The 25,062-nt window shown below is 46.6% G+C and overlaps 1 protein-coding gene across 1 annotated transcript in view; it reads left to right on the top strand.

Annotated features, from left to right (window-relative positions):
- Nucleotides 1–25,062, top strand: part of ATRX (ATRX chromatin remodeler) — a 348,862-nt gene that overhangs the window by 39,539 nt on the left and 284,261 nt on the right. Inside the window, exons 4-7 of the mRNA XM_073556201.1 lie at nucleotides 1,152–1,198; nucleotides 1,479–1,528; nucleotides 13,209–13,333; nucleotides 22,957–23,076. Coding sequence (XP_073412302.1) covers nucleotides 1,152–1,198; nucleotides 1,479–1,528; nucleotides 13,209–13,333; nucleotides 22,957–23,076 — 342 coding nt within the window. The remainder of the gene's footprint in view (nucleotides 1–1,151; nucleotides 1,199–1,478; nucleotides 1,529–13,208; nucleotides 13,334–22,956; nucleotides 23,077–25,062) is intronic.

The following is a 25,062-nucleotide window of genomic DNA, read 5'->3' on the forward strand; positions in this document are numbered from 1 at the left end:
ACGTCCTTTGCTACTCTGCGCAAACTGAAACCCCTATAGCAAATTTTTTTTAACCCAAAATGCATTCAATGAAAGCACCACTCGGCTTTTTTATTTATGTTAGTGATGAAGTGATGCGATTAATCTAGGTTCCCTGACCCTAGTGTTAGGGTGTGTGCACATGCTGTGGATTCTGCTGCGAATACGCAGCGGATTTGGTCCTGCGGATCCGCAGCAGTTTCTGCTGCGGTGTACTGTACCATTAAAAGAAATGTAAAATGAAAACCTCAGTGCCCACGGTGCAGAATTTTCTGCGTGGATTTGCTGCGGTTTTAAATCCGCAGTATGTCACTTTGTGTGGATTCTGCAGCGGTTTGGCACCTGCTCCATGACAGGTGTCAAACCGCAGGGGGAAAACCGCAGATAAACCGCATGTCTTTTGACCTGCGGATTTAGAGAAATCCGCGTGGAAAATTCCACAGCAGAATCCGCAACGCGTGCACACACCCTCATGCTCACCAGCTGCTGTCTTCAGCTGTTCCCAGTCTCGCTTTGGTCCCATGCTGCCATCTTTTGACTGTAATGACTAGTGATGAGCGAATGTGTTGGATAAGGTGTTATCGGAGCATGTTTGGGTGCTAACCGAGTGACTTTGGCGTGCTTAAAAAAAATGTTTATGTACCCGCTGCTGCATATCTTGCAGCTGTTTGACAGCCCCAACACATGCAGGGATTTCTTAAACAGGCAATCCTTGCATGTGTAGCGGCTGTCAAACAGCCATGAGACATGCAGCCGTGGGGACTCTTAACATATTTTTTGAGCACGCCAAAGTCACTCAGTTCGCACCTGAGCATGCTTGGATAACGCATCACAAGCTCTAAATGTAAGTCTATGAGAGCTGCATTCTGGCTTTGTATGGGAGAGATCCCTGCAGCTCATCCCCTCAGTTCAGCTTCTAGCACTTGCAAATTGAGGGAGCTTGCTGAGAGGTAAACTGGTGAAAATTCAGGAAACGAGTTAAGTAATAACCAGAAACATTATTATTCCTCATGTACATATACAGGTCAGCGTTTTCCAAAAAGTTACTTGAAAGTACAGTTAGTCTTTAAAAAGTAAGCAAACAAATAATGTTTGTTTTTTCCTTTAAATTTAGGTTTTTTTTTTTTTTATAGGTAAATCAAAGTCCATTCATAGGCTGAATTCAATGGAGAACATGGAGGTAAAAAAAAGCACTTTCCACTATTAATTTTTTTTCGTGTTGTAAAATTCTACAGGAATTTTAGGTTTTATATGAAAGATATTTTAACCATTTGCCTTAATTTAAAAAGTAATTTACCAATTATATCTCTGCTTATGGAAGATGAGGGTGTCTTCCGTAATCTCCGTAAGGATCATCCTCTAGAGCTGACCATGAGCCATATACATTAGATAGCTGACGGCTGAGCCGTAGTTGGACATCGCTCTGAAGTTCACTTACAAATCTAACTTACTGTTTTCAGGGAAGTTCTTCTGAAAAGGCCAAAATCGCAGGAACACCCCGCTCAAAAAGGTTGGTTTTTTTTTTTTTTTTACTTTTGCGTATTCGTGACAATGTATTTTTTACTTTTTATGTTTGCTATGATATTTCTGTTGTGTTGCGGCAGTAGAGCTAATTTTTTAAGAAACATGGAGATCACTATTGTTTTTATTTCATTAGCTCCCAACTGCTTTTTTTCAGTACCTTATTATTTTTCTTCTTGTGAAACAATTGGAGATTCATATGGCAGTTTTGAAGTTAGGCCACGTGAATAGGGTCACAATGCTTCCTTGACCTGTCCTTGCCCTAGTAAATAAATTCTTCTCTAGCTATGACCTGGTGTACATTTCTGCTGCAATGTATGCCAGTTTTCTGTTGCTGCTGATGAAAATGCCTCTTATTGCTAAGTTTGCACACCTTTTGATGTTGATGGGGCTGAAACAAAAGTCCACACAGTTGCAGAAGAAATGATAAATCAATAGCCCACCTTCTCTTCTGTAACTTCATCGATTATGATTCTATAGCCTAACATTCTCAAAGCTTTATTTAGGTCTCTTCATCTATAAAGCAGACCATCAAGCTCTCCCTGTTAGTATTTGATGACAGCCTAATAGTGCTATTTCTTACTACAGGCTTAAGGAAAAAGCATGTTGCAGTAAGATATGCCTCTGTTATCGTAAGGTTGACTTTTTAAGATGCGTCTTCAGTAGCATAAAGAATATAAAACAAAATTGCGTTGTTACGCAAATATATATGTATATTTATTTCTTTATTGCTTCATTGAGGGATGCAGGTAACCATATTTTGCTTTTTTTCTGCTTTAAAAAGCCCCGAAGTATGGGGAATGATACATTTCTCTCCTACATTTTTCTTTTTTAAAAACAACACAAATTTTGTGACCTTTTTTCAAGTGGTAAAATAGAAAGGCAGGATTTTTACTTCTCCTTTGTGAATTTGCTTCAGGTTTAAAACACTGAACCAAAAACTGCTGTGAATTTAAAAAAAAAAAAAAAACAGAAAAAAACAGAAAACATAACTAATTTTAGACTATGAATTGCTGGTGTGTGTCTGTATTGGATTGGCATGGAATGTTATTGTATGAACTGTGTGCAGTTTCCTATAGGGACAAATGTCAGTAAGCAGAGTCACTTGGCAGCTGCATGTATAAATCAAAGAGTTTTCCTAGATGCAATGCCCTTTATAAATATCCATAGTTAAGCCTTAACCACTTTTGTAATTTGCTTTATTAGAAAATTCCCTACCATTCTCTTTATACAGCTAATCCCTATGTAGAAAAGTCCTCTTCCACCCCCACCTTCCTGTGACTTTTCATTTGATTGGAGTCTCAGACATTGTGTCACAGGAAGATGGCCCTGCATTCACTTCCTCTCATGCTCTAGCACCCTCCCGTCCACCGCAGAACTTCAGGGAGCGGCACTACGGTCACCACAACTTCTGTCACCATCGGTCCTTTATTGCATCCCATTCAGGGGTAGGTGATGGAGAAGTGCACACATCTTGAGTTGCTACCGCCTGCATCTTCAGTGACTCACCACACTTTTGTTGTCATAGTTCCTGCTTCTGTTTCTGCCACTTCTTTCTCTGAAAAGAATCGTCATCTGGCGTTGTAATAAAAGCAGGGTGAGTGACATCCGCTTCACGGCCTTAAAATTAATCGTCAAGGGGCGGCAGTGGTGACACTCTTCCAGCTTTTTTCTTCTGATGACTTCTTGGTTCATGGAAAGAGGTATCAATGTCAGAAGCTGTGGTCACTTCTCACTCAACCCCCTGAAACCAGAAGTCCATTAGGGGATGGCAGAAGCGACAAACCATAATGAAATTTCTGTTGCATTGGAGTTTAACTCCTTCACCACCAAGGGTGATTTGCACGTTAACTCCCGAGCCCTTTATGAGGTAATAACTCTGAAATGCTTCCATGGATCTCGGTGATTCTGACATTGTTTTCTCGTGACATATTGTACTTCATGTTAGTGGTAAAATTTCATTCAAATAACTTTGTGAAAGAGACAAATTTGGCGAAAATTTAGAAAATTTCGCAATTTTCCAACTTTGAATTTTTATGCCCTTAAATCACAGAGATACGGCACACAAAAAACTTAATAAAGAACATTTTCCACATGTTTACTTTACATCAGCACAATTTTGGAACCAAAATTTTTTTTTTGTTAGGAAGTTATAAGGGTTAAAAGTTGACCAGCGATTTCTCATTTTTGCAACACCATTTTATTTTTATGGACCACATCACATTTGAAGCCACTTTGAGGGGTCTATATGATAGAAAATACCCAAAAGTGACACCATTCTAAAAACTGCAACCCTTAAGGTGCTCAAAACCACATTCAAGAAATGTATTAACCCTTCAGGTACTTCACAGGAATTTTTTGAATATTTAAAAAAAAAATAAAAAAAATGAACATTTAACTTTTTTTCACAAAAAAAATACTTCAGGTTCAATTTTTTTATTTTACCAAGGGTAACAGGAGAAATTGGACTGCAAAAGTTGTTGTGCAATTTGTCATGAGTACGCTGATACCTGATATGTGGGGGGAGGAACCACTGTTTCGGTGCATGGCAGAGCTCAGAAGGGAAGGAGCGCCGTTTGACTTTCTTTATCGCCTTATTGGGGGACACAGATTACATGGGTGTATGCTGCTGCTGATAGGAGGCTGACACTATGCAAAACAAGAAAATTAGCTCCTCCCCGGCAGTATACACCCACCGACAGGCACCAAGTACCTCAGTTTGTGCTTAGAGTCTGAAGTAGGCGGACCGGGATCTCCCCAGATCCGCATTTAACGATTTCCTTTTATCCTTTTACGGTCTGTTGTGTGTATTAATGTTTTCTCATTTATTTTTCAGATTTCAGCATTGGGAAACAGTGTGTAAATTCATCCTGCTTTCCCATATCAGGCGGCTGAGCGAGCAATGTGATGTTACCCACATCGCAACTCTCAGTTTCCGCAGGCAGGACCTTTTCCCCTATCACCCTCGGGTGCTATGGGCTGACGACAGGTGGCCGGTCCTCGCCGATTCCCATCCTCACCCCTCTCTTGGGACAGGGCTGAGTGGAAGACAGCAGTCGCCAGCGGTGACTTTTCCCTTCCGGTAAGAGGTTGGCGCCGTCTTCTGCACCATGCGGACATAGTGCGGGTACAGAGGATCTCCCTTTCCAGCGGCCTGTTCTCTGTGCGTGGGCCCCTGCGGTAATCCTCTTCAGGGACGTCAGATAAGAGTTCTGAATGCCCCCCCCAGCCCCGCATTCAAGAAGGTGACCAAACTGACCGCTCCAGCCCTGCAGCCTTACCATAGGGGCCTCTGTTGCCAGTACATCGGCCCTGCTTTGAATTTCCCGCCCTGCACTCAATGGAAGTTATCGGGGCCGGCGCTTAGCCTTTGCTCTGTCCATGTTTTTAAAATTCCCGCCTCTTTTTTTTTTTTTTTTTTAATGCAGGCGCGCGCGCTTCTCTTCTCATCGCTCACCTCTGGGTTCAGCAGGGTTTTCGCAGGCAGTGCTTTGCCTTGTTTCCTCCATTACCCCTGCGGCTTGCGGTCCCCGGTTGCGCTATCGGCCATAGGGTCCCAGGTGGAAATCGCGTCTTTTACTTTCGCTTTCACTTTGAAAGCTTCCTCCTTCCTGTGCGTGCGCGCTCTCTTCACGCCTTTATTAACCTATCACAGGGCTTCTATTCAGCGCCTCTCTCAGCCGCGCCCCCCCGCTGTTTGCCTCCAATCATACTGCTCGTCTGCTAAGCCCCGCCTACCGGTATCGTCATCCTGACTTCCTGGGATATCGTTCTCTCTCTTCGTCGGTTCTCTGCTTGGGGGACACAGCGCCGTCCGGCTGCGCATCTGAACCTCGGTAGGCTCTGCTGCTATTGTCCTGAGTCTCCAATTGGCTCCCCTCGGCAGTTCCCTCTGATACGTGCGGACATACTGCCGCATTTTTCACATATGAGCAACCCTGCAAGGGCTCTCTGTGCTAGACCCACACCTATTCACTACGCCTGCGCGCGGTGTAAAAAGAAATGGGCGTCAGGTCAGTCGTCTCCCTTCTGTCCGTCCTGCAGCCCTTCCACTATGTGTGCTCCTCAGGAACATTCCGACGCCCGAAATTAGAGCACTCCGCCTCCCCCAGAGTGGGCTGTTGCAATGTCCCATTCGGTCTCTGACCTGACTAAAGTTTCTCAGTCCCTGGTCCAGGTCTTAGAACGGATTCCTCAGCTATCTTAAGCCACCTGTGCGCCGACCGCCTCTCACGGTGAGTCGCCCGCATCTGACCGCGACCTTCAGACTGACAGACCGGGTAGAGGTTCTAGGAAGCGGGCTCTGTCAGGCTCTTCTTCCAGCTCACAAGGTCCTTCCGCTTTTCCCAGGCTGCGTTCCTCGTCTCCTTCATCGGTAGACGACCTTAGGTCAGACGATGATTCCCAATCCGGATGTGACTCATGTCTAAAACTCGGGACATGGTTGATAGTCTCATATCAGCTATTTTTCAAACACTCAAAGGACGATAAGGCACCTCTTCAGGAATGCTCCGTTCCCTTTAAGTGAGTAAAACCTCCCTTTCGAACCTTTCCTAATCACAAGGAGTTTGACACTTCGTTATCCATGCACTGGGAACACCCTGAGAAACGTTTCTCAGGAAGTACTTAGATGTGCTATATCCCTTTGATGCGGACCTCCTCACAAAATGGACCAAGGCTCCCGAAGTGGATCGACCAGTTTCCCGTCTCTCCTCTAAAACGGTTCTATCCCTTCCAGATGGGGCATCGCTTAAAGATCCAACGGACAAACAAATAGAATCGCTGGCTAAGTCAATTTTTGAGGCATCCAGCGCCTCTCTCTGTCCTATTTTCGCTTCCGCCTGGGTGGCAAAAGTCATTTCAGCTTGGGCAAAAATTCTTTGCAAGGGCATCTTAGCGGCCGCTCCGCAGGACGAAGTGGCAGATCTAGCAGACCAAATTAATCATGCGGGTAAATATCTTTTTGCCACATCCTTGGATGCGTCCGGGTGCGTAGCAAGAGCTAACAGCAACATATCCATACGCCGCATCCTTTGGTTGAAGTCGTGGAGTGCGGACACCACTTGTAAAAAGTCGCTCACCAACCTGGCATTTCACGGCTCTAGGCTCTTTGGCGCCAAGCTGGATCAGATAATTTCAGATGCCACTGGTTGTAAAAGTACCTCCCTTCCTCAGTCCCGGCCTAGAAGGTTTTTCAACAGAAAAGCTTCTCGGCAGTTTAGGTCCTTTCGCCCCTTCTCTTCCACAGAAGGTTCATCCCAGCAGGACCGGCCCTCCGTTTCCAGAGACCGGAGAAAACCATCATATAAACCCGCCCCCCGCTGGAGGGCAAGAGGGCAACCTTCCAGGTCTTCAGGCTCCCGGTCCGGCAGATTTTCTTCTAAGTGACGGGTCACCCCCACCTGGAAATTCTTCCAGGGTGGGAGGCAGACTTTCTTTCCTCTTTCAGAGACCCATGGCTGTCCGTCGTCGACGACGCTTGGGTCAGGGAAATCATCACATCCGTATACAAAATCGAATTTTCTTCTCTCCCACACAGTCGATTCTTCTTGTCTCGACCCCCAAGACAGCGGTCACAGACTCCAGGGTTCCTTCAGGCCGTCTCCTCCCTTCTTTCTGCTGGGGTTATCGTTCCCGTTCATTCACACGAACGGTTTTCAGGGTTCTACTCGAATCTCTTCGTAGTCCCGAAAAAAGACGGCTCCCTTCGTCCAATTTTGGACCTTAAGTTGCTCAACCGCCACGTGAGGATCCTCCAATTCAAGATGGAGTCCCTGCGCTCAGTAATAGCCTCGATGGAACCCGGAGAGTTCCTCTACTCTGTGGACATACAGGATGCCTATCTCCACATCCCTATTTGTCTGCAACATCAGAGATATCTCCGCTTTGCGATTCAGGACAATCACTATCAGTTCACGGCCCTTCCCTTCGGCCTAGCCTCCGCCCCTCGGGTCTTTAAGAAGGTAATGGCGACAGTCATGGCCATCCTTCGATCCAGGGGCATTCTCATCATTCCTTATCTGGACGATCTCCTGATCAAGGGCTTGTCCCGCCAAGACTGTCTTCAAAGTCTTCAGATCACCCTGGATGCTCTTGGCTGCCTCAGATGGATAGTCAACAAGAAGTCCATCCTCCACCCTACCCAGCGTCTGACCTTTTTGGGCATGGAATTCGACACGAATCTAGCCCGGGTGTTTCTACTGAAGGACAAATTTTCAGCCCTTTGCAAGGGGATCCGATCCCTAAAGCGCTCGAGGACCATCCCTCTTCGGTCCTGCATGAGTGTCCTGGGGAAGATGATAGCTTCCATGGAAGCAGTGCCTTTTGCACAATTTCACACTCTCCCTCTCCATCTGTTCCTTTCAGTCTGGGACAAGTCTTCGTTTTCTCTGGACCGTCCCATTCTCCTTTCACTCAGAGTCAGACAATCGCTGACTTGGTGAACATTGCCGGCGTCAGTTCTCCAGGGAAGGTCCTTTCTTTCGCCTCAGTGGCAAGTCATCACCACAGATGCCAGTCTCCTAGGATGGGAGGCAGTTTTCCATCGCCCAGGAGACTCTTCTTCCCATCAACCTTCTGGAGATCAGAGCAATCTTCCTTGCTCTCCTTCATTGGCAGCCTTTCCTCGTAGGCAAACCAGTCCGCATTCAATCAGACAACGCCACGTACATAAACCACCAGGGCGGTACTCACAGCAGGCAGGTAATGTCGGAAGTGGCAAAGATTCTGCGTTGGGCAGAGCGTCTCGTTCCGGCGTTCTCCGTGGTTCACATTCCAGGGGTGGAAAATTGGGCAGCCGACTTCTTAAGTTGTTAGGGTCTAGCGTCAGGTGAATAGTCCCTTCATCCCACGGTCTTCAATCAGATATGCCAGCGTTGGGGCACCCCGGACGTCTATCTCATGGCATCTCGGATGAACAACAAAGTTCCTCACTTTGTAGCCAGGTCCAGGGATCCTCTAGCCGTCGGTTGTGACGCCCTGGTATTTCCGTGGTCCCAGTTCCAACTGCCTTACCTGTTTCCTCCCCTTGCCCTGATCCCAAGGGTGGTTAAAAAGATAGTCAGAAGGCATCCCAGTAATTCTGGTGGCTCCAGACTGGCCAAGACGACCTTGGTACGCGGAGTTGGTGAACATGCTCGCGGACGTCCCCTGGAGGCTTCCAGACCGTCCAGATCTTCTCTCACAAGGCCCCCTTTACCACCAGAATTCTCAGTCTTTGAGTTTAACGACATGGCAGTTGAGGCTGCGATTCTGAGAGAATCATGTTTTTCTAGCCGGGTCATTCAAACCATGATCAGAGCCAGGAAGCCAGTATCCTCCCGCATTTACCATAGGTACTGGAAGGCCTTTTTCCGTTGATGCGATAACGATATTTTTCCGTTGTCGTTCTCCATTCCATCCGTACTTGGCTTCCTCCAGTCCGGTTTGGATGCGGGCCTGTCCCTTAGTACCCTCAAAGGCCAGGTATCTGCTCTGGCGATCCTCTTCCAGAAGGATCTGGTCTCCTTATCGCAGGTGAGGACTTTTCTCCAAGGAGTCACTCATGTGGCTCCTCCTCATTCTCCAATAGATCTGTGGGATCTCAATCTCGTTCTTGGCGCTCTCCAAAAGGCGCAGTTCGAACCTATCCAGGACATTCCTCTGTCTCTTCTCTCATGGAAGGTGGCTTTCCTAATCGCCATTACATCCATCAGGAGAGTTTGAGCTGGCGGCTTTATCCTGTCGTTCCCCGTACCTAATCCTCCACCAGGATAAGGTCGTTCTCAGGCCAGTTCCTTCCTTCCTTCCAAAGGTGGTCTCCCCCTTTCACATTAACGAAGATATCGTCCTTCCATCGTTTTGTCCTGCGCCTGCTCAACCTCTGGAAAAGTCGCACCACAAACTGGATGTAGTGAGAGCCTTGCGTGTCTACCTTGCCAGGACCGCTTCTTTTCGCCAATCCGATTCCCTGCTTGTCATCTCTGAAGCTTGCCGGAAAGGGCTTCCGGCATCCAAATCCACAATTGCTCACTGGATTCGTTCTACCATTCTGGAAGCCTACCGACTTCAGGAAAAACGGCCCCCTCCGGGAGTGAGAGCCCACTCCACCCGGGCTGTAGGGGCTTCTTGGGCTGTGCGACACCAGGCTTCGGCCTTACAACTTTGCAGAGCCGCGACCTGGTCGTCTTTGCACACCTTTGCGAGGTTCTACAGGGTTCATACCCAGGCCTCGTCTGATGCAGCTCTTGGTAGGAAGGTTCTGTAGGCGGCGGTCGCATATCGGCCGACCTGAGCCATTCCTTCTTTTGTTCCTTTATGGCTGTTCCCACCCTTGGAACTGCTTTGGAACGTCCCATGGTAATCTGTGTCCCCCAATAAGGCGATAAAGAAAGAGGGATTTTGGGTTCTTACCGTAAAATCTTTCTTGGAGCCTTCATTGGGGGACACAGTGCCCTCCCTGTTTAAGTTGTACCGTGTTGGGTCTTCGAGCCCCTTGTTGGGTTGGTACATATGTTGAGTTTTTTTCTACTGCTTTCTCACCAACTGAGGTACTTGGTGCCTGTCGGTGGGTGTATACTGCCGGGGAGGAGCTAATTTTCTTGTTTTGCATAGTGTCAGCCTCCTAGCAGCAGCATACACCCATGGTAATCTGTGTCCCCCAATGAAGGCTCCAAGAAAGAGATTTTACGGTAAGAACCCAAAATCCCTCTTTTTCAATGCAAAATTGGCTGGAATTCAGATCGGACGCCATGTCACGTCCGGAGAGCCCCTGATGTACCTAAACAGTGGTGACCCCATTTTGGAAACTAGACCCCCCCCAAGGAACTTATCTAGATATGTGGTGAGAACTTTGAACCCACAAGGGCTTCACAGAAGGTTATAACGTACAGTGGTACAATTAAAAAATCATGTGTTCCAAAAAAATGATCTTTTCACCCCCAATTTTTATTTTCCCAAAGGTAACGGGACCCTAAAAGTTATTGTGCAATTTGTCCTGAGTACGTTGATACCCCATATGTGGGTGTAAACGACTATTTGGGCGCATTGCAGAGCTCGGAAGGGAAGGAGCGCCATTTGACTTTTTTGGCTGGAATTGAGATTGGACACCTTGTCGCGTTTGGAAAGCCCCTGATGTACCAAAGCAGTGGAAACCCCCCACAAATGACACCATTTTGGAGACCACACTCCATTTTGGAAACTAGACCCCCTAAGGAACTTATCTAGATGTTTGGTGAGCACTTTGAACCCCCAAGGGCTTCACAGAAGTTTATAATGCCCGGGCTTGAAAATAAAAAAAAAATCGTATTTTATCCACAAACATGATCATTTAGTCCACAATTTTTTATTTTCCCAAGGGTAACAGGAGAAATTGGACCCCAACAGTTGTTGTCCAATTTGTCCTGAGTACGCTGATACCCCATATGTGGGGGTAAAACACTGTTTGGGCGCATGGCAGAACTTGGAAGTAAAGGAGCACCATTTGACTTTTTCAACGCAGAATTGGCTGGAATTGAGATCAGATGCCATGTTGCGTTTGGAGAGCACCTGATGTGCCCAAACAGTGGAAACCCCCCCCCAATTCTAACTCCAACCCTATAACCCCAACACACCCCTAACCCTAATCTCAGCCCTAGCCCTCACCTTAGCCCTAACCCTAATGGGGAAATGGAAATAAAAACATTTTTAAAATTTTATTATTTTTCCCTAACTAAGGGGGTGATAACGGGGGGTTTGATTTACTATTTATGGCGGTTTTTATATTTGGCAGCTGTCACGTGCTGAAAGACTCTTTTAATTGTTAAAATAGTTTCTGCATCATCACATATTGAGAGCTATAATTTTTCCATATTTTGACCGAGTCATGTGAGGTCTTATTTTTTGCGGGACAAGTTGACGTTTTTATTGGTATTCTTTTCGGGCACGTGACAGCTTTTGATCGTTTTTTTATTCCGATTTTTGGGACGCAGAATGAACAAAAACCAGCGTTTCATGAATTATATTTTGGCTCTTTTATGCAATGAAAACAATTTTATATAAAAAATTTTTGCATCGCTTTATTCTGCGAGCTATATCTTTTTTATTTTTTCGCTGATGACGCTGTATGGCGGCTCGTTTTTTGCGGGATAAGATGACGTTTTCAGCGGTACCATGGATATTTATATGCTTCTTTTTGATTGCGCGTTATTGCACTTTTTGTTCAGCGGTATGATAATAAATCATTATTTTTTGCTTCGTTTTTTATTTTTATTTTTTAAGGGGTTTGCTAAAGGGGTTAACTAATGGGACAGTTTTATAGGGTGGGTCGTTACGGACGCGGCGATCCCAAATATGTGTACTTGTATTTATTTATTTTTTTATTTCCAAAAAATGAATTTATTAGGGAATATTTTTTTTTTTTTTAAGTTTATTTAGCGATTTTTTTTTTTTTTTTTTTTTATATTTTTACACTTTTTTTTTTTTAACTTTATTACATTGTCCCAGGTGGGACATCACTGTCCTGTGACACATCGCTTATCTGTCACATCACAGATTGCTGTGACAGATCAGCAATCTGTCACAGGCAGTGCTGCAGGCTTCCTCCTTGCCTGCGCTTTGCAGGCATGAGGAAGCCAGCTCCCTGCAGGCCCCCGAAGGTCCCTGTCACCATATTGGATCCGGGGACCTGCAGGGAAGGAGCCCCCCGCAGCAGCGCTGCACATTGCGCTGCTGTGTGGGGATCAGGGAAGCACGGAGGGAGCCCACTCCCTGCCGATGCTTCCCTTTAACCCCCGGTACACCGCGATTGTGTTTGATCGCGGTGTGCCAGTAGTTAACGTGTCGGGGGCGGTCCGTGACCGCCCCTGACACATTGTGTCGGGTGTCAGCTGTGATAATCAGCTGACACCCAGCCGGGAGCAGCTGCGCTCCCCCCGTGAGCGAAGCTGATCGCATTAGACGTATTATTCCGTCCATGGTAATTAGGTCCCAGGTCACATAGACGGAATATTACATCCATTGTTGGATAGGGGTTAAAGAAAAATAAAGGGATTAGCTATGGTTAGAGCTTAAAGTTATTTATAATAGGCATTATAGGTTCAAACCTTTCCTTAAGGCTATGTGCCCACGTTGGCGTTTAAAACCTGGCACAAAACCGGACTCCTTCCCAGAAAACGCGCGTTTTATTTCTGCTTGTTTTTGATACGTTTTTTTCTGCGCGTTTTCTGGACTCATAAGAAACGGCTTAAAACGCGGACTTATGTGGAAAATAATGAACATGCTGCGTTTTTAGCCGCTAAGCGTTTCCTATGCGGGAAAAAACGCATCAATTGGCACAAAAAGGCCAAAATGCATTAAAATGAATGGGAAGCTTATTTTAAGCGTTTCTGAAGCGTCTGATCCAGCATAAACGCTTCAAAAACGCTTAAAAAAACACAACATGGGTACACAGCCTTGGAGAGGCATCATCTCCTTAGACATTTATAACATACCCATAGGGCAGCATTTTCCAGCTTGTGGCTCTCCACCTGTTGCAAAACTACAATTCTTAGAATACTTTGGCTGCCACTGGCTTGTGATTTGTTTTTTTATGTTTTGCTATGCTTCCCTGATATCCTGATTCCCTGAGATCCTATGTAATTCTTTATTTCAAGCCCTAACATCATCTGTTGTATATGATGCTATACATAATTTACATTTTTGATTTTCTTAAGGAAACCTATTTTTGTAACCAAGTATGTGGAATCTGATGAGGATCCAAAACCTGATGCAATTGTTATTGATGATGTTCCCAATGACAACTCGGATCCGGAAGTTGATATGGAAAGTTTACCTTTAGGTATGAGATACAACTTAAGTCAATGGCAATTTGTATTGATTCCTTTTTTATATTTATGTACAGCCCTAAATTGATTGCTGTGAACGTTGTAAAAAATGTATGCTGGTTTGAGCTTTTGAAATTACTTCTTGTAAAGGAGGCTGTATACATTATCCTAAGGTTAGCTTAGCTGAACCTTCCAGTTTTTATTGGATCAATCGTCCATTAACTGTGTGTTCGCTGTTTGACTGGCATTCTATGTGCTTCTTGGCGAAGGGATACGCCTTGAAGGTAAACTGCTAGAGGTGTCTGGAACCCTCTTATATTCCTTTTCCTCATATTTTTGATCAAATAAAGTACTTAGTTTTAGGCAGGGCTGTGGAGTCTGTAAGCCAAACCTCCGACTCCTCAATTAATCTGTCGCCTCATTGGGGGGACACAGAACCATGGGTGTTATGCTGCTGTCCACTAGGAGGCGACACTATGCATAATCTGAAAAAGATTAACTATGGCTCCTCCTCAGCAGTATACACCCTTGGACGGTGTCAGCCTTCTCCAGTTTTTGCTTAGTGTCGCAAGGAGGCACACCTAAAGGATTTTTCTTTTTTCCATTTTTTTTCTTCGGATGACAGATGAAGAAAAGTGGGTCTCCTCAGTGAGACTACCGGCATGGCCCCTTCCTCGGCCCCCTATTATGGGGTGCCCAGTTGAAGTAGAGATGGCGGTTCTCCATGTCGCTCCTTCCCCAGTCCTGCGGGTGCTGGTTCGAAGTTGAGACCCCCCTCCTTCCCCAATTCCTTTTGGTCTTGGGTTGAGGTCGAGGCGAGGAAGAAGCCCCCTGACGGTGACAGCAGCACCCTCCCTAATCCCCCTCTGGGGGTATTAGGTTGAGACGCCGCAGGTAGGGTCTGTCCTTGGCAACCTACGCAGCATCCAGGGACCCCAGCCAGCTGCGGGCTCCTGGCGGGGCCGAGGGGGGAGTGCAGGCAGGCATAGCACATGCAGTCACAGGGCTCTATGAGCCCCTGTGTTTGCGGCACCATTAGTCTACAGCGCCGCAGGGGAACCCACCACAGGGCCCCGCTTCAGGTTGTGGTCCCACCGCTAGCCTGCCTTTCAATCTGGGGGGTCCGGTAAAAATCTGAACCCCCCCCCCGGACTACTGCGCCGGCCTGGAGCCCTTTCTGGGCATAGAAATCTAATTTAGGCCGCGGCTTCGGCCTAGCTGAGGTCGCCTCCTCCTCTCCGCCCCCCGGATGATAAATATGACACTCCACAGTGTCATAGAAGGGGTGGATCGAGGCAGAAAGGGCGCGTTTTTTCACATCTCTGCGCGCTCTTTCTCAGCTCTCTGCCCCCTTCTCCCTCATCTCCTCGGCAGCCATCTTCGCTGCAGCAGACGCTGCCCCATACAGCAACAGCAAAGCCAGCAGTCTCCGGGGGGCACAGGACTGTGAATTGTCAGCGCTGGACCTAGGGGCACACTGGTGGGGCACAGTCGGGTTCTCTTTACTCGGCTATGAATCCATATTACCTACAAGGTTTTCCTATATCTTCCCTGCATAGTCACCCCTGTACAGTCCTCTGCTAGCCAGCCTCTGTGCACTATGCCGGGCTCAAGAAAAAGAACCAGGCAGGACTGTTTTTATGCTTTCTGCACAGCCTGCAAAGCCACTCTCCCCAGTGGCAGCACGTACCCGCACTGCAAGGATTGTATCCAAAATACTGGGTCAGAGCCCCAGGAAGGCCCTATCATTGCTTCAGCGGCCGCTACCACGCCGGAATGAGCTACCCAGATGTCGCAGTCCATAGATAACCTGACCTCCACATTACTCCAGACTTTGCAGGGTCATGTCTCGCCTATGAGTGTTACCCAGCAAAGGGACAGCTCCACCCAGGGACAGGTCTTTTCTGGCTCTCCCAGACGTAAGCGGACCCACACGTCGCGTTCCTCTGCGTCATCCCATAGCACACGGTCATCCCCCTCCAGGGAGAGACACCGTGGTCCCAGGTCGCCTAGACCGTCCCCTATCAGCGACAGACCACGCAGATCTCCGCAAGAAGAACTCCGCCCCAGCTCACCCACCAGGGAACACCTGAGCGATACGCATGATCCGGAAGGCATCTGTGACTCCGACTCAGACAATGAGACAGAGAGGTCTCTGGTCCCTTGTCTCCCTAGCAACACAGCGCTAGTTGAGGACATAATCTCTTCCATCCATCGGGTGCTGGACATTTCCGATCCAACCCCGGAAGTCCCAGAACACAAGATTTGCTTTGAAGGTGTTCTGAAACCACCTAAGGTTTTCACTAACCACCCGGAATTACAAATGATCCTTACCAAGCAGTTTGCACAGCCTGATAAAAAATTCACCAATCGTAAATATTTAGAAGCTAGGTACCCCTTCCCACAAAAGGACACCAAACAGTGGACAGATCCACCCGAAGTGGACCCCCCAGTCTCGAGACTAGCAGCACAGACCCTCTTCTCACTGCCAGATAGCTCAACCCTCAGGGACGCAGCAGACCGACAGAACGCATGGCTCGCTCGGTGTTCGAAGCGGCAGGGGCCTCCCTGGCCCCCGCGTTCGCTTCAGTTTTTGCGGCCACGGCCATTTTGGCTTGGGCCAAAACATGGCAATATGGCCTTCAAACTTCAAATCCTCAGCTGTCGGACCATGCGGTTCAAATAGCAGTAGTAGCAGATTACATGCTTCCCTCACGCATCTCCGGTACTGCAGTGGACGGCTTTTCGGTGAAAAGTTGGACACAATGATATCCAACGCCACTGGGGGTAAGAGTACCTCTCTCCCTCAACTCAAACCTAAACACACTTTTAAACGGCGTAACCAAACACGATTCAGATCCTTTCAGAATTCTTCCGGCTGGTCAGTCTCACGCCCAGCACAAAATCGTAACTGCTCTCCACGCAGGGACAACCCACGGGCGGCGCAGAGGCCGGACAGGACCTGGCAGTCGAAAGCAGGCCAGGCGAAGCCCAAAGGAGGTAAACCTCAGAATTTCGCTTCATCATGACTCACGAACTCCGGAAGACACCCCACCAGTAGGCGGACGACTTCTACTCTTTCAGCAAGTCTGGCTGCCTATTACAGAAGACAGGTGGGTCAGGGAAATAGGGTCTTCCGGATACAAGATAGAATTCACTTCCACTCCACCGAACCGGTTCTTCCTCTCTGTTCCACCAAAACCGCCATACAAGGCATGTGCCTTTCACCAGGCGGTCTCCTCTCTCCTTCAAGCAGGAGTCGTAGTACCGATTCCCACGCCCGAACGCTTCCGAGGGTTCTACTCCAATCTATTCGTAGTCCCCAAGAAAGGAGGCAGCTTCCGGCCCATACTAGACCTAAAACAACTCAACAAATATGTACGGGTCCGTCATTTTCACATGGAGTCCCTTCGGTCCATCATTGCGTCCATGGAGCAGGGAGAATATCTCGCCTCCGTAGACATACAAGACGCATACCTGCATATACCAATTGCTCCCGCCCATCAAAGATTTCTCAGGTTCGCGATCAACCAGGACCACTACCAGTTCGTGGCTCTCCCGTTCGGACTCGCCATGTCTCCCAGGACGTTTACCAAAATAATGGCAGCCACCATGGACGTTCTAGACTCCAGAGGCATTGTAGTCGTTCCATACCTGGACGACCTTCTCATCAAGGCTTCCACCTTCAAGGACTGCGAAGTCAGCGTTTCAATCACAATCGACACTGAGTTGACTGGGCTGGTTAGTCAACTTACAAAAGTCATCGACTACCCCGAGTCAGTCCCTGTCCTTCTTAGGTATGCTATTCGACACCTCCAGGGGTCTGGTGCTCCTTCCCAGGGACAAGGCACTGGCTCAACGTCTGGGAGTTCGCATACTCCTCCGCAATCCTCACCGATCTCTCCGGTTTGCCATGAGAGTCCTCGGCAGGATGACAGCAGCGATGGAGGCGGTACCATTTGCCCACTTTCACCTCAGGCCTCTTCAACTAGCCATCCTCAAGTCTTGGGACAGGAATCCCTTCTCTCTCGACAGGGAGTTCCGGCCGACATCGTCAACCAGGAGGTCCCTACACTGGTGGCTCAAGCCAACTTCGCTTGCAAGAGGAAAATCCTTTCTCTCAGGTCAATGGAAGGTCCTGACCACCGATGCAAGCCTGACAGGTTGGGGTGCGGTGCACCTACATCACAGGGCACAAGGCAAGAGGTCACCAGTGGAAGCGACCTTGCCCATCAATATCCTGGAAATTCGGGCCATCTTCCTGGCACTGAGAGCCTTTCATTACTTGCTGGCAGCCTCTCATATCAGGATACAGTCGGACAATGCCACGGCGGTGGCATATGTGAATAACCAAGGTGGGACCCGCAGTACCCAAGCGATGAGAGAAGTGGCACATATCCTCCACTGGGCGGAAGACACGAGGTCGGTTCTCTCGGCGGTCCACATTCTGGTTGCGGACAACTGGGAAGCCAACTTCCTCAGCAGACAAGGAATGGACTCGGGGGAGTGGTCTCTCCATCCCAAATTTTTTCACCAGATCTGCCATCGCTGGGGGACCCCGGACGGTGGACTTAATGGCATCCCATCTCAATGCCAAGGTCTCCAATTTCATGGCCAGGACCCGCGACCCGCGGTTGCTCGGAGTGGATGTCCTGGTTCAGAACTGGACCCAGTTCCAGCTTCTGTACATTTTTCCACCCCTCCCCCTGATCTCCAGAGTCGTGAGGAAGATCAAACAAGAGGGAGTTCCAACCATCCTGATCGCGCCGGACTGGCCCAGACGTACATGGTACGCCGACATCGTACAACTTACAGCAGACGCACCCTGGCGTCTCCCTGACCGTCACGACCTTCTGTCACAAGGTCCGTTCTACCATCAGAATTCAGGGGCTCTCAATTTGATGGCGTGGCCCTTGAAACCTAGGTTCTAACCCAGGCAGGGCTCTCACCGGATGTCATTACGACCATGATCAGGGCAAGGAAGCCAGTCTCCGCCAAGATTTATTACCGTATCTGGAGAGCTTTTTTTACCTGGTGCGAATCTCGCGGACAGGTCCCACTCCCTTATTCCCTCCCAAAGGTACTTGGGTTTCTTCAATCGGGCCTGGATGCCAGGCTATCCCTAGTAACGATTAAGAGCCTGGTGTCAGCGCTCTTGGTGCTCTTTCAGAGGCGCATCGCTAACAAGCCGCAAGTAAGGACCTTTCTCCAGGGGGTTTCCCAATTGGTTCCCCCCCTACAGATGTCCACTGGAAATGTGGGACCTCAACTTGGTCCTGACAGCATTGCAGGCACCACCTTCCGAACCCCTTAAGGAAGTCCCACTCCGCATTCTATCACTGGTTTTTCTGGTGGCAATCACCTCGCTTCGCAGGGTGTCTGAATTGTCAGCACTCTCCCGCAGACAGCTCTTCCTAGCCTTTCACCAGGATAAGGTGGTTCTCCGTACAGTCCCATCCTTCCTTCCGAAGGTTGTGTCCAACTTCCACCTGAAAGAGGTTATTTCATTGCCATCCCTTTGCCCGGTTCTGGTTCATAGAGTGGAGAAGGCTCTGCATACACTTGACCTCGTCAGGGCTTTGCGTATATACGTGTCTAGGACTTGCACCCTTCCGGAAGTCTGATTCCCTTTTCCTTCTTCTGGAAGGCGTTCGAAAGGGTCTGCTGGCTTCCTAAGCCACCCTTTCCAGATGGATCAAGTCCACCATACAAGAGGCTTACCTCCTTAACAATTCTCTTCTTCCAGCCGGTATTACGGCACACTCTACGCGGGCAGTAGGGGCCTCCTGTGCCATTCGGCACAAGTGTGTAAGGCGGCCACTTGGACTAGCCTACACACGTTTACGAAACACTACAGTGTTCATACCCAGTCCTCAGCGGATGCGAGCCTGGGTAGACTGGTTCTGCAGGCGGCAGTGCCCCAAGTTTAGGGACCTGCTAGCACAATATTCGTCCATTGCTTCCCACCCAGGGACTGCTTTGGGACGTCCCATGGTTCTGTGTCCCCCCAATGAGGCGACAGGGTAAAGGAGTTTTTTGTTACTCACCGTAAAATCTTTCTCTTAGCCTCTAATTGGGGGACACAGCTCCCACCCTGTTGCCCTTACGGGCCGTTGTTTACGGTTGAGTTCTCATATTGTTCTTTGAGCTCGTACATAGTTGCCTTCTTACAGGCATGGTTATGTCGTTTTCTGTTACGTTCCTCCTAATGCTTTTGCACAAAACTGGAGAAGGCTGACGCCGTCCAGGGGTGTATACTGCAGAGAAGGAGCCATAGTTAATCTTTTTCAGATTATGCATAGTGTCGCCTCCTAGTGGACAGCAGCATAACACCCATGGTTCTGTGTCCCCCAATTAGAGGCTAAGAGAAAGATTTTACGGTGAGTACACAAAAATCTCCTTTTCCCTTACACCGACTCCGACTCCCACATATGTTGCTTATATTTAAGTGAAAAATGTATTGCAGTACAATGTAAACATCAGACATTTAATCATTTCTATGATACAATAATCAAGATATTTAAATAGAACATAAAATCTATTTATTGGAATACAACTTTAGAACACAAAAAACTGTAATAAATTGTAAATATGTAATACACTATATAATATCGATTACATACGGTACAGACCAAAGTTTGGACACAACTTCTCATTCAAAGAGTTTTCTTTTTTTTCATGACTATGAAAATTGTAGATTCACTCTGAAGGCATCCAAACAATGAATTAACACAAGTGGAATTATATAATTAACAAAAAAGTGTGAAACAACTGAAAATGTCTTATATTCTAGGTTCTTCAAAGTAGCCACCTTTTGCTTTGATTACTGCTTTGCACACTCTTGGCATTCTCTTGATGAGCTTCAAGAGGTAGTCACTGGAAATGGTCTTAAAACAGTCTTGAAGGAGTTCCCAGAGATGCTTAGCACTTGTTGGCCCTTTTGCCTTCACTCTGCGGTCCAGCTCACCCCAAACCATCTCGATTGGGTTCTGGTCTGGTGACTGTGGAGGCCAGGTCATCTGGCGTAGCACCCCATCACTCTACTTCTTGGTCAAATAGCCCTTACACAGCCTGGAGGTGTGTTTGAGGTCATTGTCCTGTTGAAAAATAAATGATTGTCCAATTAAACGCAAACCGGATGGAATAGCATGCCGCTGCAATATGCTGTGGTAGCCATGCTGGTTCAGTATGCCTTCAATTTTGAATAAATCCCCAACAGTGTCACCAGGAAAGCACCCCCACACCATCACACCTCCTCCTCCATGCTTCACGGTGGGTACCAGGCATGTAGAGTCCATCCGTTCACCTTTTCTGCGTCGCACAAAGACACGGTGGTTGGAACCAAAGATCTCAAATTTGGACTCATCAGACCAAAGCACAGATTTCCACTGGTCTAATGTCCATTCCTTGTGTTCTTTAGCCCAAACAAGTCTCTTCTGCTTGTTGCCTGTCCTTAGCAGTGGTTTCCTAGCACCTATTTTACCATGAAGGCCTGCTGCACAAAGTCTCCTCTTACAGTTGTAGAGATGTGTCTGCTGCTAGAACTCTGTGAGGCATTGACCTGGTCTCTAATCTGAGCTGCTGTTAACCTGCGATTTCTGAGGCTGGTGACTGGGATAAACTTATCCTCCGCAGCAGAGGTGACTCTTGGTCTTCCTTTCCTGGGCCAGTCCTCATGTGAGCCAGTTTCTTTGTAGCGCTTGATGGTTTTTGCCAACGCACTTGGGAACACTTTCAAAGTTTTCCAAATTTTTCGGACTGACTGACCTTAATTTCTTAAAGTAATGATGGCCACTTGTTTTTCTCTACTCAGCTGCTTTTTTCTTGCCATAATACAAATTCTAACAGTCTGTTCAGTAGGACTATCACCTGTGTATCCACCAGACTTCTGCACAACAAAACTGATGGTCCCAACCTCATTTATAAGGCAAGAAATCCCACTTATTAAACCTGACAGGGCACACCTGTGAAGTGAAAACCATTTCCGGTGACTACCTCTTGAAGCTCATCAAGAGAATGCCAAGAGTGTGCAAAGCAGAAATCAAAGCAAAAGGTGGCTAATTTGAAGAACCTAGAATATAAGACACAATATTTTCAGTTGTTTCACACTTTTTTGGTAATTATATAATTCCGCATGTGTTAATTCATAGTTTTGATGCCTTCAGAGTGAATCTACAATTTTCATAGTCACGAAAATAAAGAAAACGCTTTGATTGTGAATGTGTCCAAACTTTTGGTCTGTACTGAGTGTGTGTGTGTGTGTGTGTGTGTATATATATATATATATATATATATATATATATATATATATATATATAATATATTAGTATATCCACACGTACATACACACTGTGACTTATCTCGGCTAAGATAAAGCCTAGATCCTCAGGCTACATTCACACTATGGGCGTAGCCAGGATCAAACCTGGGGGGGGGGGGCAGAACCTCATACTGTTCTGCAGAATTTCATACTGCACACCTCAGCTGCTGCAGAACCTCATACTTCACACCCCTACACTTGAAAATAAAGCCTACTCCTTAAGATGATGTGGTGGTGATGAATGCAGTCTATTTATTCCAAATATCAATTGATGTTGATGTTACTGAAGACGAGCAATGCCTGTCCTGGGCGTCCTTTTGGGCAGCTATGAGGTGTACCTGACTGGTGCTAAAAAAAGGAGTGTTAGTCTTTGTGCTACCTGGCTTTCATTCCTTTTGGTACAGGTATGATATGGCTAGACAGATATGGATATATAGAGCAGATTTCTAATCTGCTTTTGCTATTGAAAACATTATCTATGAGCTCAAAAACCTTTCAGGTGATGCGTTTTTTTAAAAAAGCTGATCTGCTTTTGCAACTGAAAAACGTATCCTCAAAAAACGCAGGAAAAACGCTGTGTGTGAATGTAGCCTTAGATCAGGAATAGAACAGTCATTTATAGGACATTTCATAACTTTCACAAATTCCTATGAAAAAAATATTCAGCACATTCTGCATTGAACTACTGTACCCAGTTTATTATATATTTTAGGTGTCGGAGTCGGACAATTCCGACTCCACAGCCCTGGTTTTAGGGCTTGTGCACATGACTGTATTTTCAGTCCGAGGGCAATCTGACAAAATATCAGATCCCATTCCGTCTGTTATTCTGTGGTGCCGTGCACATGTCCAATTTTTTTGTTTTGACCAAGTGGTTCTGAGGGGAAAAAACATCCCAGCATGCACAAGTTGGATTTGATTATGGGATCGTACTCGGCCATGCAAATGCGTGAAAAACATCAGACTGCACTCGGATGACATCTAAGTGCAGTTCGATTTTCACAGACTGTGACAGTATGGAGAGAATTTTTTTTTTCCAATCTTCTCATCCGAGCAAATAGCATCACACTGTGATCAGTTTCATTAGAGTTATTTGCATAATTGGACAGAAAAAACTCAGATGAGAGAAGATACGCTGGTGTTACCCCCCCCCCCCCAGCCTTATAGGTACTTGTAGTATTTCAGCTAAAACAGATGTGGTTATTGGGATGATGGGATCCTCTCTCACAACTCACAAAAAGATTGAAGCTGGAAGTGATAGCAGAATCTATATTGTGGTAAGAAGCATTTCCTTTACACGTCCTACAATTCTTTCAGGTACTGTAGTTGTGCAACCAGAGCCTGTTCTAAATGAAGACAAAGATGATTTTAAAGGACCAGAATTCCGAAATCGAAGTAAAGTTAAGCCTGATCTCTCCCTACCTAAGAAACGACCAGGTATTTAAATTACAATTGCTGAATTATGTGAAAATTTGCTTGTGTTATGCAAACATTACTTTAAAATATGTATTCCTGGTAATAGTAGCTCTATTTCATGGCATTGCTTCTATGTGAATTTACCATAGTGCTCGGCCAGTCAGCAGAAGATTGTACCGTTGGGGTACCGTTACACGTAGCGACGCACCAACGATTCTGACAACGATACGATCTGGCTAAGATCATTTGTGCATCGCTAGTAAGCAGTCATACAGGCCGATCTTCATAACGACGCATCAGCGATGTCACGAACAACCACGGCGATCGTTGGTACCGTGTCACACACTGTCTATAATAGTGATTCAGACTTTGAATAGACGTCCTTCAGCGCTATCTATATGAGTTCGGAGTCGCCAACGAGGTCGCTCGTCATTGATAAGGGGCGTCAAACACAGCGATGCATGCTGGTCAGCGTGACGCCAGCGATCAAAAAATGATCCTGAACGTTCGTGCACGATCAGCGACATCGCAGCAGGGAATTCTTGGGCATCGAAGTAGTAAGAACTAGCTTTGAAAGTGGACAAAAGCTGAAGTGCTACAGGACTCGGCACAGCTATGCTTCTGTCTTTATCTACATTTTTAACTTATTTGTTGTTTTGCAAATTAACCACAATTCTTCTCCCCAGTATCTTATCAGTATGGGTACTTTCCATGGTGAGAACTTATTCTGTTGTCTAGTCAGTGGTTCAATATCTGTATGATTGCGTGCAGTTCATGGGCCCATATAATGCTGTATTGATAGGTCATCGATAGATTAGTCCTCAACAACCTCTCTAGGTTATGATGAGTTTTTAATGTTAGATTTTCTGCAGCATTTCTGCACCCATTAGGCTATGTTCACACGTTGTATTTTTGATGTGTTTTCCCAGAGAGGCAAAACCTGCTCTCTAGGCAGTAAGAAACTTCACAAAAGGTTTTGCTGCTTTTTCTGATGCATTTTTTGTTCCTGTGTTTTTGTCATGGTACATTTGTCTCTTGTGCATGCTGATAGTTTAGTGCATAAAAAATATCTGATTCTACTTAATGAGGTTCTTGCACCAAAAATGCAGCAATAACCTATGTTTTTAGAGTTTCTACACCACTCATTGCTTTCAATGGGTGAAAAATGCTGAAAGTGACATTCTTCATTTTGCAAAAACCAAGGTATTGCACAAAATAGGAAAAAAAACAAGCTTTGTGTGCATGAGATTTCTGAAATGACAAACTTTAATGGTACTGTAAAATGCATGTGAAAATTTGAATAAAAAAAGTGGTGTGAAGCCTTGGGTTACTTCTGATTTGTGAGTGTTTTTTTTAAAAAACAAGATTTTGGGTTCTCACCGTAAAATCTGTTTCTCAGAGCGTTCATTGGGGGACACAGAAAACCATGGGTGTAAGCTGCTGCCACTAGGAGGTTGACACTATGCTAAAAAAGGTTAGCTCCTCCCCCCAGCAGTATATACCCACCAACTGGCAGAAAGCTATTCATTTAGTGAGAAAGCAGTAGGAGAAGCAGAGAATATGACAGAATGAACGTAACAGATAAGAACAGAACCTGATAGAACAATAACCAAGGACGGGTGCTGTGTCCCACAATGAAGGCTCAGAGAAACAGATTTTTATGGTGAGTACCCAAAATCTTGTTTTCTCTCTCACTTCATTGGGGGACACAGGAAACCATGGGACATCCCAAAGCAGTCCCAAGGGTGGGAAGAAGTATAATATCCTCAAGTCAGAGCTCAGGCCACTGCAGCTTGCAGGACCTTTCTACCAAGGTTCGCGTCAGATGAAGCATGAGTATGAACCCTGTAGAATTTAAAGGTATGAATGGAGGCCCATTTAGCAGCCTTGCACAGCTGAGAGGCTGATGGACTGCCCAGGAGGCTCCCACCGAACGCGTGGTGTGCTGTAATCCTCAGTGGCCGTGCTCTACCTCTTAGATGGTTAGCTTCCAGAACAGTGGAACCG

The sequence above is a fragment of the Dendrobates tinctorius genome, unplaced genomic scaffold (assembly GCF_039654945.1).
Source record: "Dendrobates tinctorius isolate UK_male_01 unplaced genomic scaffold, ASM3965494v1 ptg000231l, whole genome shotgun sequence".
Taxonomy (NCBI): domain Eukaryota; kingdom Metazoa; phylum Chordata; class Amphibia; order Anura; family Dendrobatidae; genus Dendrobates; species Dendrobates tinctorius.